The 17880-nt window shown below is 33.8% G+C and overlaps 1 protein-coding gene across 7 annotated transcripts in view; it reads left to right on the top strand.

Annotated features, from left to right (window-relative positions):
- CCDC91 (coiled-coil domain containing 91) overlaps nt 1-17880 on the top strand; it is a 387500-nt gene that overhangs the window by 288835 nt on the left and 80785 nt on the right. For all 7 annotated transcript variants that reach the window (XM_021090992.1, XM_021090995.1, XM_021090994.1 and 4 more), the window contains 1 exon segment: nt 1284-1397. In XM_021090992.1, the coding sequence (XP_020946651.1) occupies nt 1284-1397 (114 nt within the window).

Raw genomic sequence — 17880 nt, 5'->3', positions numbered from 1 at the left:
AAAATAATTCTACTTCTTGAATTGAAAGTAAGGAAATACATAATGTGCACCACAAAGGTACATACATGAATGTTCATCACTGGCTTATTAAAAACAACCAAAATATTCATGAATAAAGATTGGTAAAATAAATTATTATATATCCCAGTAATGGAATATAAATCATAAAAGAATGTATAATTGTTTTAAAAATACTCAAAATACTTAAAAAATGTCAGATTTGGGAAATTGTATATACAGCTTGAGCCCCATCCTCTTTATATCCAATCATGTATGAATGTGTCTATTTTTTTGTGTTTATATTTTTCTGTATGTACTAGTTTTCTACATAAGTATATTCATAGTAGAAAATTCGTAATATCATTTCATATTTTCTAGATTACATATATATATTTATATGAAATTAACTGGGAAAAACTAAACAAAACATATATGCATTACCTAGTGAAAATTCTTCAAGAATAACAAAATGAAGGAACTATTCCTGGGAAATTTCAAGGCATTTTCTAATTGATTGCCTGCCCAAGAAAAGGATGGTACATGTGTCTACAGTGAAAGTTATAGAAGTTTGTAGCATTCTTCCAATTCGTGGAACTTTTTTGGCAGAAAATATTAATTGATTTTGAGAAATGTTAATTTATTTTTCAGAATTTTAGCCTTCTTTATCTGAAATTTTGAAATCTCTTAGGGTACATGATTACTATTTCAGTAAAATGGGGAGTACCACTTCTCTCCCTAGGTTGCTCATTTCAAATATTAGGACACAGGGTGGAATTCTTACCTCTCATTAATGGTGTCCAGCTCTCAACATCTTAACCTGGCAGGAAGACCAAACTAGCTGTAAATCTTACCACCCAGACCACACTTGATTATTGTATGATGGGAAAATTAAACGTGAATAAAACAGCCTAGAGCATTAGGGTGTTTTTGGAAGAATAAACACAAGTTGGAAGTCTTATGTGGATAGTGCAAAGTACAGGAAGGCAATCAATCATGTAAACATCAAATGAAAGCTTGTTGAGGAAGCCATTGGAGTCTGTCAGGCGCTCCCTGCAATAAATGGCTTATTCCATTTCTTTTCCCTTTCACTCAGTTTAAAAAAGTGAATTCTGTGGAATCTCTAACAGAACTCAAAAGACTTTATAAGTTCTTATTCCTCTTTAAAGATAAACTTTGAGTGGAATGAGCTCAACTCATTGAAGAGGGTTTTTAGTTTTATAAAATGGGCATAAGTATGTCATATTGCATACCCCCCTGACTTTTTTTCATCTTTCCACAAATAGGAAACTGTTAAGGCAGCAATAATCGAAGAGCAAAAGCGAAGTGAAAAGGCTGTGGAAGAGGCAGTGAAGAGAACAAGAGATGAATTGATAGAGTATGTAAAGGAACAGAAAAGGGTAAGTATCCCCTGAAGGGTTTTAATCTGTGCTTCCATAAATTGAACCAGTGGCTTCTGTACAATGACCTGAAATTTTAAAATATTTAACATGTCCTTTGTCCTCTAATTTAGGAATCTTCTTCTAAGATTACTGTTTTGGTATAATTACATAGCTAATAGTTATATCTACATAAATTCCATCTGTCAACAAAAAAGCACATTGAATAATTTCTTGCTAGACTCCTAGAAATAACCTATAGCATTTCCAATTTAACTTTTCACTTATGAAGAAAGCAGACAGTTCTAGATTTTTAGTTTTTTTGCCACATTTGTTATTTCTTACAGTATTTATTAAAATTTATATGTACTTTTTAGGCCTTCAGACTCTATTAATACCACTGTGGTTCTAATACACTTTATTACAGTTATCAAATTAAGGCTTTTCTGCCATGTTTCCATTTCAAAAACAAAATTCAGAATATGTTGTCAGAATTCAGAATGCATATTGAAGCCTTAAGAAGTAAACATCATTTTAGTATAATGGGGTTTTATTAATATGTGAGTCTGAGCAGTGACCGAAAATAATGATCAACTTGTAGACTTTTCAATAAATCTTTATATTCTTCTTAAAGAGTACCCAAGCTGAGATATTTAATGGAAATCTCTATAATAAGCATATTATATTATTGTATATTATATAATAAATTTTATGGTGAATTTTCTCACAATATTTTATGTCTTATTTATATGTTTAGTATAACATGTTATATATTATAAAGTAATGTATTTAAAGACTAATATATATAATGTTTGGTATAAACATATAACATAAAACCATATTTTATAACATTTATCATATTATATAACATAACATAATAAACACATAAATTAAACATAAAACATAGTATGCCTGATATCATGACACAATTAACTGGTGGTGACAATGGCAAATTATTCTTCAGCTGGCAGTTAAGTACAAGACTAGGAGTGTTATAAAAACTCATGATGCCACGTTAGTTCCATACTCTTAATTTGAAGTCAAGTTTGGTATGATACAAAGAAAATTCTCAACTCTCAATAGCTACCATTAGGTTTCGCCAAAGGAAAGTGTGTCAGCAGAATAAAAAAGATGCTAAGCAAGCTTTCCAGATAAGTTAATCACCCAATGGAAGCATTTTTTGTGGGATTAAATCTTTGTGCATGTTATCTCAGGGTGTTTTAAAAGCAATTTCACTCAAACAAATTCCCAGTAGGGGCCTACCTTTCTAAAGAGAGACTTCTGAGCCAGAAATAGTCAACTGACTTTTCAGAAAGTGATATATTCCCCAAAACTCCTATTTCCATATGTATCCCCAAGGAATTTGTGTCAAATAACTTGGTTCAGAAGTAGTCATGCAAGAAAGGAATTATAGATGCTTTCCACATGCATGCAGGAATCCTGATAGTGAAAGAACATAGACTTGAAACAAGTTCATGAAGTCTTGTGGATGTATCCTTTTTTAAAAATTACAGTATAGTTGATTTACAATATTGTGTTAGTTTCAGGTATACAGTAAAGTGATTCAGCTATGTGTATACACACACACGTACCATATTGTTTTTCAAATTCTTTTCCCTTATAGGCTATTATAAAATACTGAGTATAGTTCCCTGTACTATACAGTAGTTCCTTGTTGGTTATCTATTTTATGTATAGCAGTATGTCGGTATTAATCCCAAACTCCTATGGATGTATCCATTTTTATCATCTTTTCTTATCATATGGTCAGTTCTTCTTTGAGCACTAAATTTGGACAAGAAATTATATAACATAGCAAACCCATTCGTAATGGTATTTTAGATTAACATTTCTTTGATCAAAATGGAATATTTTTTCTTAAAAAAAAAAAACTTAAAAAACATATATTACTTTCCTCTCAAAAGAAATCTTGCAGATGACCTAAGAAATGTTTAAAAATGAAACCAAGAAATGCCTTACAAGAATTATCTGGTCCTTGTGTGAGGTAAATTAATCCTTGAAGAGAACTGACAATGACCTCTGCCATTTAATCTGTATTCTTGCAAATCATATTAAAGGATTAGTATCCTTTTGTTTTAGGTAAACTAGCTGTCACATGTAGACATGTTCATTAAATAACAAAATCATGACAATATTAGATTCTATCCGCAGCAAAGTTCCACTTCTCTGTGCTTGTTTCTTTTACGTTAAGAACAATAAATTTTTTTTTTTTCGTCTTTTTAGGGCCGCACCCGTGGAATACGGAAGTTCCCAGGCTAGGTGTTGAATGAGAGCTGTAGCTGCCGGCCTATGTCACAGCAATGCTGGATCCTTAACTCACTGAGTGCTGCCAGGGATCAAACCCACATCCTAATGGATACTAGTTGGGTTTGTTACCACTGAGCCACAGCAGGAACTCTAAGAACTCTGCCTTACAGAATTGCTATTAGGTAATACATGTGATAAAATAGAAGAGCTAGCATATAGATTCAATAACTATATGCTACTATTATTATCATTTTCACTGCATTATTAAGGAAAAACAGAAAAGCCTAGTAGCAGTATTTTTTGCTAATGACAAATGTGCTTTTCAGATTAATGTTTGGCATCCTCTTTCCTCTGAGGTTTACAATATGATTCTCATAGTTTATTCCACTCTTTTTTCCAGATTCACAGATTAAAACTGATTTAATTAGTATATTAGTAGGAAGTTTATTATTCCCACTTTAGGATTGAAAATTTTTTAAATAACTCCTTGTGGAATACTTTTGATGTTTGAATATTTCCATCTCTCCAAACAGAAAAACTATAACAACAACAACAAAAAAAAAAAGGATAGTGGGTAAAGTATCTGAAATGAAAGCATCAACTTATTACTACATCTCTTTTTTATATAACTTTTTAAAAATTAAGATTCTCTGTATTATGCTTCTTTTCAAAAGTGGATTTCTGTGTTTCAAGTTAATTTTTATGAATATTTTTGGGCTTGGAATTTTTTCACACACCTCCCCCCCAAAAAAAGACATTTCATAGCTTTTAAAGTAATATTTAAAAGAAACAAAAAGTTATTTTAGCAAACTCATAATCTTTTTGTCTCTTTCCAAAAGACTAAATTATGGCAACTCATCTCTACTTCTTCCTTTGTAAGATGGATTTCTATTTGCATCAGAGAAGAACACTTTTCCAGAACAAAAATTTTCCTTTCTCCTCTCCAGCTTTTTTTAACTAGAGTCAACTTGAGATTTTTGACATTAGACACCTCAAAAGCCCTGTAGACCTTGGTTCCAACTGGGCTTACATTCCAGTCTGTGAAGTAACGGTCGCCTCATGAAGTTTTCCAAAATCTTTGAAAGAAGAAGTCGAATGTTGTGTTAGTTCCTGTCTTTATATGTCTTTTGTCCTAAACAATTCTTCCTTTGACATCACCTTACCCTTTCCAAATTCACTAAAGGACTGAAATGTAGACTCTCTTCTCTACATCTTTTCCTTTAGCCTTTTACTTTTTTTTAATAACTGTTTTTAATTTTTCCATTATAGCTGGTTTACAGTGTTCTGTCAATTTTCTACTGTACAGCAAGGTGACCCAGTCACACATACATGTATACATTCTTTTCTCTCACACTATCATGCTCTGTCATAAGTGACTAGATCTGGTTCCCAGTGCTATACAGCAGGATCTCATTGCTTATCCATTCCAAAGGCAATGGTTTGCATCTATTAACCCCAAATTTCCAGTCCATCCCACTCCCTCCCCCTTCCCCTTGGCAACCACAAGTCTGTTCTCTGTGTCCATGATTTTCTTTTCTGTGGAAAGTTTCATTTGTTCTGTATATTAAATTCCAGATAAAAGTGGTATCACATGGTATTTGTCTTTCTCTTTCTGACTGACTTCACTTAGTACAAGAGTCTCTAGTTCCATCCATGTTACTGACAGAGAAACACAGAATGAAAAATCTGAAGTGTTTAACTTCTCAAATAACTTGCAATTTATCCTACAATATTAAACACAGTGAAATTATAACTCACCATAGAGGATAACATTTTTTTTTCTGGATATCTGCAGTCAACAAGTTTTTAATCAGTGATCCAATCCTGTTGAGTATAACAGCTATACTCAGAACTAGAATTAGAACTATAGTAGGATTAAAATTAGAATTATACTGAGAAAATGTTTTACTTTTAAATGCCATTTGCCAGGTCTTTTTTTAATCCAATCAAGAGTGATGTCGCTAGACTTTATATTCACATTGATCTGATCTCAACATCTTAGAACAGAACAAAGGGGCTACCTATACATGTATTAATTATGTAAATCATAATTTACCCTGAAATTGCATCCTAAATTATGTATTAAATTGGATACATAGTACTAAAACTGTTAGTCCAAGTTATAATAATATCCAAAAATTACTCTGTAATCATAATATTCAAATAAGGAGAGCTTTTTAAGTGATCAACTAGAAAAATGTCTCAAATTAGTAATGGATCTCTTTCAGTGACTTTCTTATAAATGCCTTGTTATAAATATTCTGAATGATAGTTGAAAAAAAATCCTCTGTGGAACCTATCTTATTAAACCCACAAGTTATTATATCAAATTCACAAATTTAGTATGAAATTGAAAAGCCAAAGTTTTGTAGCCTTTGTTCTCATGAATTTTTCATATTGGTTGATAGAAATTGTCTAATTTTTAATGAACTTAGAAATGTCCTCTATAATCTGTACAATAGAGAAGAAAAGGTAAACAGGAAAACCTTAAAAAGATTTTAAGATATGTTCAGTTTGTCTTAGAATCATCCAGGTATCTGCAAGTATAATGATTACATTTGACAGCCATACTATGATTTATTAAAACTAAATCTGGAGTTTCAGAATCTCTTGAATCAATTCTAGATTAAGGGGTTGCAAACTACATCCCATGGGCCACATCTGACTTGCCACCTGTTTTTATAAATAAAGTTTTATTGAAACATGTAGCCACATACATTCATTTATGTCTGTCCAGCTGCAGCAGCGAAGTTGAGTAGTTCAGAGAGACTATGGGGCCCACATAACCTAAAATATTTACCATCTGGCCCTTTTCCTGTTCTAGGCTATCAAATAATCTTGGTGAGAAAATTTCTTTCTGTCATCCCTTTAAAATACTTTATTCTTTCACTCTGCCTCATTGCAACTAGACAATTGAAATTCCTCAGGTGCTGTTCCAGCAAAGATTTCTCTCTTGATATTAATTGCCAGATATAAGGCATTATAATATCTTAGACCCCAGTCATCATTAGTGCCATAAACTTCGTTCTAGACTAAAGGAGATTGTAGGAAAACGAGATGGGAAAGACCACATCCCTTGACACTTCCCTAGGGAGGAAGAATTTGTGGTTGAAAATGACCTATGGCCCTTGGATTAGAATGAAGTGTTCCAACCCATCCCACAAGTTAAGACTGTTACACATGAGCTTGCTATGCGGGAGGAAGTGTGAGTAACATTCAGCAAGCAACAGCTGCTCACAGCCAAGCAGTGATTCCTAAAAAATAAAATCTCATCCAAATGTAATAAAAGATTATTTTTTTTTCCTCTTAAGAACCAGAATTATGGCCTGTGTTTTCTAAATCACCTCCAGGAAAATAATCTTCACTTTAGAGGATCCTTTTAATTTAGATCTTTAGAGAGGAGTAAAGAGCAATTATCTTTACTTCAAAGTTTTTGTGGTCAAGGTATTGTTAGAATTTCTGAATTATAAAAGCAGTCATTTAGTCCAGTTTTTCTACAGTGTTCCTGAATGTTTGCATCTCAAACTGTTAGAAGGCAATATTTGGCCAAAATGAAGTCTCTTTAGTTTCTGATCAGTTATACAATTACTTCAGTTAAACATGATTTCAAGTTATTTAATATCGTATGCTGCCTTACTTTTCTCCTCTTCATAATTTGCAAGTTGGACCCATTGATGTGTGTGCAGTTCTAAAATCTGTTAAGACTGTGAGTAACATTTTCCTTAACAACTGGTGAATCTCTCAAGGGGTTTTTAATTCTTATATAAATCAGTTGCATCACAGTAGTTATTTTGTGCATTATTTATACTTTAGTGTAGAAAAGTGACACTTTCCTGGCATTCCCCAACCTCCTGCCCCCTTCTCATCTTAAGCAGTTAGCTTTGCTTACATTCATCCAGGGGTAGGCTGTATAGTTAGTTGCCTATGCAAGGAGCAGCTCAGTAGCAATTCATCATCTGCCCTTTCAACTTTTGCTTTGGGTCTCATATTAGAAAATGCTTTTATCTGACCAAGGCATATTAAAATGAATAATACACCTTCATATTCACTTGTTACCTGTGCTTTCACTTGTACCTTTGTACCTCATTTTTTGATGCCAAAGGTAATTTTAAAATTTATGTAGGTATGATCTTAAAAGTTACTATTTCTCTCTTATACTCTTCTTTCAAAGCTTATTTCATATAGTGTACTTTGTGAATCAAATTTATTGCTATTCTTTACTACATATTTTAACAATCTTCTTGATCCTCTTATTCTGCTGGACTTACTTTCATAAAAATAATCTTGAAAGAACTTACTAACATATTAACAATCATGGACTTTGGTTAACATTTCCTTTTCAACGGTGGGGTAATTGGGAAAATATTATAGACATAGCTTAATGCTTAGATTAACTTCCATTATTCCTTTTTCAGGGAATAAAACGTATGTTCCAACTTAAGTTAAAATGAAAACTTAATGCTTTTATAATTAAGAACTAGTTTGCCACAGCAATTAATGTACTCTTTATTCTTTGAGATAACATTTGTGTTTAAAGTAAAGCAAGTCTTCTGAAACCAAAGTACAATGAGTATAAATACTTTAGTTGGGGTCAGTTAGTATATAAAAAGGTTCACCTCTGCTTTTGCATAATAATTTAAAACGTTCAGCTTAAATAATTACTCAGTCACCTCTTGAATTATTACCATGACAATCAGCTTTATTCTTCATTAAAAGGTTTTAGCTTTTTCTTAAATATTCGGATGACTTATCCATTCATGCACTATGCTAAAGTTCCTAAAATTTGGATGGTGATAAAAATTGATTCAAATCAACAAAATTAAAAGTGTTGGGAGTTCCTGTGGTGGCTCAGTGGGTCACAAACCTGATTTGTATCCATGAAGATGGCTTGATCCCTGGCCCTGCTCAGTGGGTTAGGGATCCAGCATTGCCGCAAGCGGCGGCATAGGTCGTAGACATGGCTTGGATCCAGCATTGCTGTGGCTGTGGTGTAGGCTGACAGCTGCAACTCTCTTTTGACCCCTAGCATGGGAATTTGCATATGTTGCAGGTGTAACCTTTAAAAAAAAAAAAAAAGTGTCAACTTTAAGTCATAGACCATGACAGTTAAGAGTTGACACATCTGATGGATATTGAAGCCTGTAGTTAGGTATAAATTCTTGAGATGGGCCAAACCAAGTGAAGTTTTCAGTCATAATAGCTATATATCTCATAACATAAATGGTGAAGAAGGTCAAGAAGGAAAACCACAAGTTAGATCTAGAGGAAATGGTAGTTATAAAAAGCCTCCAAAATTGAGATGATGATGACAACCATGATGAAAGCTAATACTTATATAGCATTTACTATGTTTCAGGCGCTAGCCCAAGGATGTTATTATGTAAGTGTGTTTTTATGTATTCATTGCTCACAATAATATTATTAACCACCAAATCACAAAGCTACAAAGTGATAATCTGGCTCTGGAGTCTGAGCTGTTCACCATTCGGCAAACCACTTTTGTGGGCAAGATGCAGCAATAAAGAATAGGAACCAAAGTTCATGCATGGGTCAGAAATGAAAGTTTCAGGTTAAAAGCTAAGAAGAACAAGAGCATAACAGAGACCCATGTTTATATTTTGTTAGCTGTGTGGCTACCAGAGCAAAGCAGTTATGGAGGGCCAAGATCACCATATCTTTAGAAAGCTAAAAGTCTTTTTTGGGAAGGAAAGTATTACCCGAAGTAATGATAATGGTTTGAAGCCATAGTAGATGCCATAACATATGGGAGTGCGTGCAAAAAGGTCAACAATGTTACCTTAATAGTTGAGAGTAGAATCCCAGAATATACTTATGACTATGGTAAGCAGAGTGGGCTTTTTTATTGCAGTCAAATGGAAACTAAAACATGGACTGGGCTATATAACAAAAAGAGAATGAACAGTAGTCTGTGAGAAACCAAAAGATTGGTCTCTTATAGGAATAAGCAAGTTAATTTGTAAAGATTTTTATTAAAAAGTCTATTTCTAGATTCTTCATACACCTCTTGGTTGCAATTCTGATATGTCCTTGTTCATGAAGATTAAATTATTGGGGCAGTAGAGATAGAGGGGTTTTTTTTAGATGTTAACTTTTCCTTTAGCCAACTTTCGAAGTTAAAAAGCATTATGTATACTTTTATTTATGACTGTTTGTTAAAAGCCACAATTGCCTTTACTGTGCTTCCGTTAAACCAGTTGGAAAGAAATGAGTAATGAAGTGGTATTCCAAATTGCCAGCATCTCAATCTGTCCATATAGCTATACAGAACATATCTGTGCCTGCGCTTCCATGTTCCATTCTAAGCTATGTACTAAGAAGTTTCAGCATAATTTTTTTCCATTCTATAAAGAAATTTTAAGCATCTTTAATAGTCTGAACACTATGCTTAGGACACAAGGATAGATGAGATAACCAAGAAAGAGCTTATAGCCTGATATCCATAATAGCAATACATATTTGTTTAGCAACTAATATATATGTAAATCTACTATAGATATAATATATATAGTATATTATATATATATATATAATGTACAATTACAATATAATTACAATTATATATATAATCTGTGTGTGTATATATAATGTATATATATAATGTGATTCTTACAATCCCCTACATATTTATTATTCTGATTTTACAAACCAGAAAGTCAAAGATAATAGAAAGGTTAACTTTTCCAAGGTTACTTCTAACAGCATAGTTGAGACTTGAGTTTTCCTTTTGGTGCCTTAGTGTCATTTTGATTTCCATATTTGGAAGAGATGTTGATACTTTCATGGAAATCAGAGTTTTCAGAGGAAACTATTGAGGATTTAACAGAGGAGAAAACTTTGAAAAATCTGAGCTTGTTCAACTAGAGAAAAAGTTACCATGGAAATTCAACAATGTAGAAACCCCCAAAACATTATCTTATTATGACCTTAATGCTAAAGGAATAGCTGGAAACATTCAACCTAAGTGGAATCTAAGGGATATATTCTATATCAGAAAAACATGAAAAACAGTAATCGTTTGTGGAGTGCCAGGCTTGTCCAAGATACCAAGCCTGGCTGCTTTATTTATACTGTTTCACCTAATCCTTAAAATTATTCTAAAATAATACCTGTACTTTATAGATAAGGAAAGTTAAGTCAGTGATATGAGATATGGTCCAAGATGAGTAAAAGAGAGTCAACACTTCAATTTAGTTCTATCTGACTGGAAACCATATAGGAAGATACCTCAGCAACTCTTTAAATCTGGTTAGATAATGTACTTTATGCATTATTTTTCATATGGTATTTTAGGATTGTCAGTGTTTTTCACTCACAGGCTTTGAGTATACTTTTCTACTTTTTATAGGCCCCATCTAGATAAATTAGATAAATTTTATAGACTCCATCTAGATAAGTTAAATAAATTAGCTCCAGAAAAATTAGGAAGTAGAAAAACATGGATAGCACATGCACATATGCATGTACCCTCCCTCCCACACACAGCCCTCTTGAGGAAATTGTTTGATACAGTTTATAAATTATTTCAAAGTACATTCTTCACCTGTCATGAACTTTTGAGTATAGTAGCAAAGACTATTCGTTTAGATACTTCAAATACTATTTCATTCCTACAGGGTTTTAAGGTTTTCATTTCTGTGAAAAGCAGGCCTGATGTTTTCCTAACTGTCGTGACCATCTTAGGTTGTGGTAAAAGATTGATTAAGTCTTGAATAAGGTTTCTATAAAATGCACAATGAAAATTGGGCTCTGAAGTTAAACCCACCACAAGATGATGTGATAGCTATAGTAAGTGAACAATAGTTTTATTTTTTCAAGCTAAGTCTGGCTCTACTTATCTGCACCTTTGGTCCAATCCAGCCCATTAGCACCAGTGTTTAAAACTAAATCCTTGGCCTATTCTCTTTAGTTCTCATAAAGTCCTCACAGATTCATTCATGGAATTAACAGACATTTCTAGGGACATATATAGGCTAATACCAAACTCACTTAAAATTGTACATCCTCTGGGGATTTAAAAAAAAAAAAAAAGCTAACGTCAGTTATTTTGGTGCTTTAAAATGTATTGACATATACAAGGAACTATTGCAAGCAAACTTTTCTATAAAAAAATTAATAAAGCTGATTCATGTTTCAACATATTCTGTTTGAAAACTATTCATTTTGTTACATTTTGAAGTTATATTAGCTTGGATAATTAAAAAAAAAAAACCTTAATTTTATTCAGTTTTGGCCTAGAGCTAAACTGCATACCCTGGCCTTTCCTCTAGTCTGACACTTCTCTTCCTGGCTCTCAGTTCTTGATTCTATCCTGCAAAGTAGAGAAAAGAAATTATGGTCATTTACAAGAAAGATACAATGATTGAATAATAACAATTCAGGCTTTTATCTATTAGAATTTCTTTAAATATCTATTAGAATTTCTTTAAAAGCTTTAAAAAATACTACCTCCTGTGTACTTTAAACAATTGGACTATAGAAATTATATCTGTACGATTTTAGGCTTATTTCATAATAAGTTAATAATCTTTTAAACCATCCTGGTTATTTATAAATATCTGTTAATTCTGATTTCTTTGGCTTATTTTTCAAATATATGAATATTTAAGAAATGATTTATTTTTCATATAACTATTTTTATATTTCTTTCCATTATTGAAATGTCCATCTTTCAGTAGAAAGGAGATGGTAAATATTAATCCATTTGATTTATTGTATAGTTGTTTTCCATTATATGTATCTCCTTAACCATCAGTTCTTTCCTTTGAAAAAATAGCAAAAATAACAATTTGGTTTGTAACTAATAGTGCCTTGGAAACAGCATGAAAAAATCATTTTCTAAGAGATGCGGTATTTTTCTTCTCATATGAAAACAGAGAAAACCTCCTTGGCATTCTGTTCCATGCTGATTCATATGCACTGACATGACCTCTCTGTGCTCCTGTCTCACTCTGGAATATTTGTGCTCAGAGTTTAAAGGGAGGCCAATTATTTAATATATATGAACTCCAGTCTATAACAAAGAGGTAAAAGATATGTCATGTATGATCATCACATTACTGGTGAATGAAATCCATTAGATTATGCACGAATCGCATGTCTGACTAAATGGTCAGACTATTTTTGCTATTGTTTTAAATAGTGAATATGAAATGGATAATCAAGACAGTAGTTTCACTAGCACTTCTCTTCCTCTGAGACTGATGTACCAACATCATCTCTTCTTGTTCTTTCTCTTCTTGGAGATATTTATTACCCTATATCCTTTTCCTAGTAATTTTTCATTCATTTCCTCATCATTGATTGGTTCAGCTGAGATTCCATAATCCTCTTTTACACATAAAGCTCCAACATTCACACTGTTTTACCACCTAAGAACTAATTTTTATCATTGCATCCCCTTATCAGAGAATTTGAAAGTAACCTAATATTACTAATATTATCATTGCATCCCTTTTTCAGAGAATTTGAAAGTAACCTAAAGTATTTGAGAGGTTGTTGGCCTATTTGGAAACTATATATATATATATATATAGTTATATTTTTATATTTGATTGAATTCCTAATTTTGAGCAACAGAAGTTGTCTATGACTAGTTAAGCAGAAAAGGAATTTATTAAGAGGTTATTTGGATGATAGAAACAGGCTTTGAAGCTCAGCTTCCAGAAGCAAAGCCTAAAACCATGCTGCAGAACTAGCCTAATGAGGAAATTCCATTGCTGCTACTTCTTCCTCACCAAGCACTTGACTGAGAACTATGGCTATTTCCATTTTCCCACTTAAGCCAACTGTGAATCACTAACCATCTCACAACCTCTCCTGGCCCCCAGACCCAAAGCCTGCTCCTACCGTCACCAGCAAGGGAGATTCCACATGGAATTTTGCTCTTCATTTTGCTTAATTCTTACTGAAATTTCATTCTTCAGATTGCTTATTTCTTATTGAAATCTCACTGATTAAACCCAACGACTTTGTTCCAAAACTTGAGAGATCTCTGCTGGGAATCCTCTATCAGAACTTACCACAGGCAGAGTTCCCATTGTGGCTCAGTGGAAACAAATCCAACTAGGAACCATGAAGTTGCAGGTTCAATCCCTGGCCTCGCTCAGTGGGTTAAGTATCTGGCGTTGCCGTGAGCTGTGGTGTAGGTCGCAGATGCAGCTCAGATCCCGTGTTGCTCTGGCTGTGGCGTAGGCCGGCAGCTGTAGCAGTGATTAGACTGGTAGCCTGGGAACCTCCTTATGCCACTGGTGCGGCCCTAAATAGACAAAAAAAGACAAAAAGAAAAAAAAAGGAACTTAGCACAGGCTCTTCATAAACCGTTGACAGTTCCAACATCCATTGAATCTATTGGTTATTAAGTTCAGGTAGATGCACTGTAGTATGGACTAACCAGGAAGCCTCCTTTTCTTTCTGAAAGCCTTACAAGCTGACGTTTTCAGGTCACTTCATAAATAGATCTGGATTCCCAAAGTCATGTGTGTATATATATATATATATATATATATATATATATATATATATATATGCGCTCGCACACACACACACACACGTGTGTGTGTGTATATGTATATATATGTATACATATTCTTCAGAGAGTCCCACCTAGCACTGTGCCTCTCAATGGAGGCAAAAGGTATAGGAAGTTATCTTTAACTTTGAAGAGGCTATCCTGATATACTCAAAATCACTGGACCCTCAGAAACTTTATTAAAGTGTATTTTCATGTGATGTATCTCCCACCTTACTGCACTCATATTAACTCCTGGATACTTACCAGTTTTACATACCTATTCTTTACAAAGAATCTTAACTATTTTGTAGTCCAGGTCCAAGAGACATATGTCGTAAATATAGTTGTCCTATGGTCTTAATGAAGTAAGTATGTTGTGGTCCAGAACCAAATAATTTTTATAACTCTAAGATAAAATGGTTTATTGATCTACCTGTCACATAAAAATAGCTGTTATAGGTATCCTCTGACTGTTGAAATAGAAGGTGAAAAGCATTTTCCAGATATGTAATTGGTGCTAAGAGTTTTAGTAAAGAATACACATCTGCAATAGCAGCTACATTGAAATCACTATCTGATTAAGCCTCTAGTAATCTGATCTCCTTCTCCAGTTCCAACTGTGTATTCTCTGTGCATTTAGGGCCCATCTGGGGTAGAGAAGAGACAGGTTCATATTAAAAGTCCATTCATCATTTGACTCCCACAGGCATCCTTTCTCACCACTAGTCCACAATTGTATTCTAGGTCTCCAGTTTTAGTGTTAGTTCAGAGCTATTAGACAAAAGTACCCCAAAGATCTAGTATTTCTCTTTCTCCAGTGCAGTTACCTTTATGAGGAAGGTCAAACTGACAGTTTACATTTTATGCCTGTGATGTCATTTCAGTATGTATCTTCAAGGACTTGCATTCCCTCCTTCACTACTCAGAAAACTCTGAGTCTGTGAATTAATTTAGGACTAGAAATTGGAAAAGACATTACAAATTTTTTGTTGCAGTGGCTCAAGTCAGACCTCTCTTCACTAAACCTGGCTCTCTCTTAACTTTATTAAGTTGGGATTTTTTGGATATCTATCTCTTTGCTCCACACAGATGGTCTGATCCACTGTGGATCAACGCATTTTAACTCAACCCTTCTAACAATCACAGTAACCATTTCCTCCTGCCTCTTCTATTTAGTGCTTCTCCCTGAGGTCTGCCACCTCCACATTCTATTATCCACATTGAAAGCAGTGGTGCCCATCTGCTCTCCTGGCCTGGAGAAGACAGTGCTATTCACTCATGACAGCTTTTTCTTCCCACAGAACAATGGTAGGGAGTAGCTCATGGCTGTGATTCTTGCTTCCAGCTGAGAATTGTGAGCATTTCATCGTCTTTTCAAAAGCTGTGCTGTGAAATCAGCAGCAACTAGTTTTGTGTTTGAACTCCTCATACTCTTCATATTATTGTTCAGTGTTAGAAGCCACTGGATTCTCCCAAAGTCTTGCCTTCATTAGTCACTTCATTTCAAGTGACTGTAGTTAATAATGCTCTGCTTTGCTACTGTGGGGACACGAGATTTTACTTTTATTTTTAAATTTTTTTTCCAGTACCAGAAATCAGCTGGATTTCTACAGCCATCAGCCCTTACAGAGCCAAATAACCATTCATAGCTCTTTCTGATTTTCCTGAGGGTATATTGTCTTCAACCATTTCTAATACTCATTTAGTATTAACTAGGGTTCTTCTTTTAAGCAGAAGAAATTGCCTCTGGGTAGTTAAGCAGTAGAAATGTTTATTAAAAGGAAATTGAGAAGCTGACCAAGTTGTTGAGAGCTGGAAAACCAGGGTCAAGGTAGAGCCTCCAGAAACAATACCAAAAAGTATACCACAAAACTTGCTTAAAGGTAAGTCCTTCTTTGCTGCAGCATTCGCATCGAGTACTCTAAGACCGCATTGCTTAATTCAGTCATTGCTGTACTGAACAGGTGAATGCTTCTCATCTTTCTGAGCAAAATAGGCCTTCTTCCCACACAGATCCTCTGAGTGCTCACCTCTGAAACCAAGTCTTTCACGGTTGACTACGATTAGCAGAGCCTTTGAGTGGAGCAGGCTACTGAGTTTTCTGGGTTGTACCTAGGGGAGTTGTACCTCATAAGGCTAGAAATTTATCCAACAGGAAGGCATCAAAACCCAAAAAACATTACAAATGGCCACTACATACTTTGGGAATTTTTTCCAATTGCTATGGTTACAAAAGAAATATTTTTCCAGCTTTTTAGCCTCTTGGCTAATTCTAAAACTGATCCTTTGAAGTCAAAACTAGGTGGGTTTCATTCTTACTAAAACAGAGCATTAGCAATTGCCAGGTTCATCAGATACCTCATAGAAAGTTTGTCACTTGGCCACCACAGCTTCATTCTTTTTCAAATCATCTGAGTTATGCCCAAATTATGGGACACTGTTCAGAGGATATGCAGTATTTTAGGTAGGTAAGTTTTTTGTTTTCATGTACTTAAGTTAAAAATAGGTAATTTTAGAATGTATGTATAAATAGATTTCTTTTAAGTTTTAGTGATTAAGTTTCTCCTTGAGTTAACCAACAGTTCTTCCCCTTGGTAATTCAGCATCATGTTATATACATTAGTTATAACACTTGTTTTCATAGAATGATAGCCACAAGGGTTGCTAAAAAGAGCTTGATTAACTTGTCTTTCTACTGGATTCGCCAGTTCAAGTTTTAGTTGCCTCTGTGTCCTTGACACCATCTTTTTCTCTGTATTTACTTTATACTCTGAGAAACGAATCTGTTTCTTCTACCCTCCTCTGAATTTTCTTGCAATCATGCCTGTTATCCATGGCCTCTGCTGTTTTTTCAACCCTGATTATAAGTATAAAACTGAAGAAAATGGTGAGAAACTGAAAAGCAAAGTACTGTTTATCAAATAAAGTCACACATTCTAAGCCTGAAAAGGGAGAGGCTTCCTTCTATACTATGCAATAAGTATATGGGTTTTCTTATATCTACTTTCACTGATCCTTTTGCCTCTTCTGTCTTTCTTAGATTCTGGGTTGTTGCAGAAGAATATGTTCAAAACCTGGCTACCAGTCAGAACATTATTATACTATTAAGTTTCAAAGTTAGATTCCTCCATCCATTGGAGTCTTTTTCCAAATGTTGTTTTCCAAAGTAGACGACTTTCTGAACATTTGATTTGAAGTGCAATATTTTAGCATAAATACTATATCCAGCAATCAGTATACATTGGGATTGATCCATTAAATAATCCCACTATTTTTGTCGCCATGGCTTTTATATTTTCATATTTTTTGCATGTATAATGTGATTATTACCTTGTACCAGGAACATATTAATCATAGTTTCTTTGCCATTTTACAAGAATTTTAATGTCTGCTTTTTATTCATCTGCGGGGACATTTGGCATATGAAGCAACTTTGTTGCTTAGTTTTTCCTTTATAGTTTCGAGTGCTTATTCATTTAAGATTTGGTGTGACTATAATATATTCAACACTTTGCTTTTGTCCTCAATATTTATTCCATTCCTGTGGTTCACATTTTCCTTTTCTTATGTATCATGTGTTGAAAATGAAAATATCTTGTCTAGGGTGGATCTTAGCCACTGGACTAAACAAACATGTTCTTCTTTTGCTCTTGGTTGATTTTAGTGGTTAAGTTACTAGAAATCCTGTTAATAAAAAAAATTTAC

This window comes from Sus scrofa, chromosome 5 (genome assembly GCF_000003025.6).
Source record: "Sus scrofa isolate TJ Tabasco breed Duroc chromosome 5, Sscrofa11.1, whole genome shotgun sequence".
Lineage (NCBI taxonomy): Eukaryota > Metazoa > Chordata > Mammalia > Artiodactyla > Suidae > Sus > Sus scrofa.
Note: the sequence above shows the minus strand (reverse complement) of the source record. Positions and strands in the feature narration are given on the sequence as shown.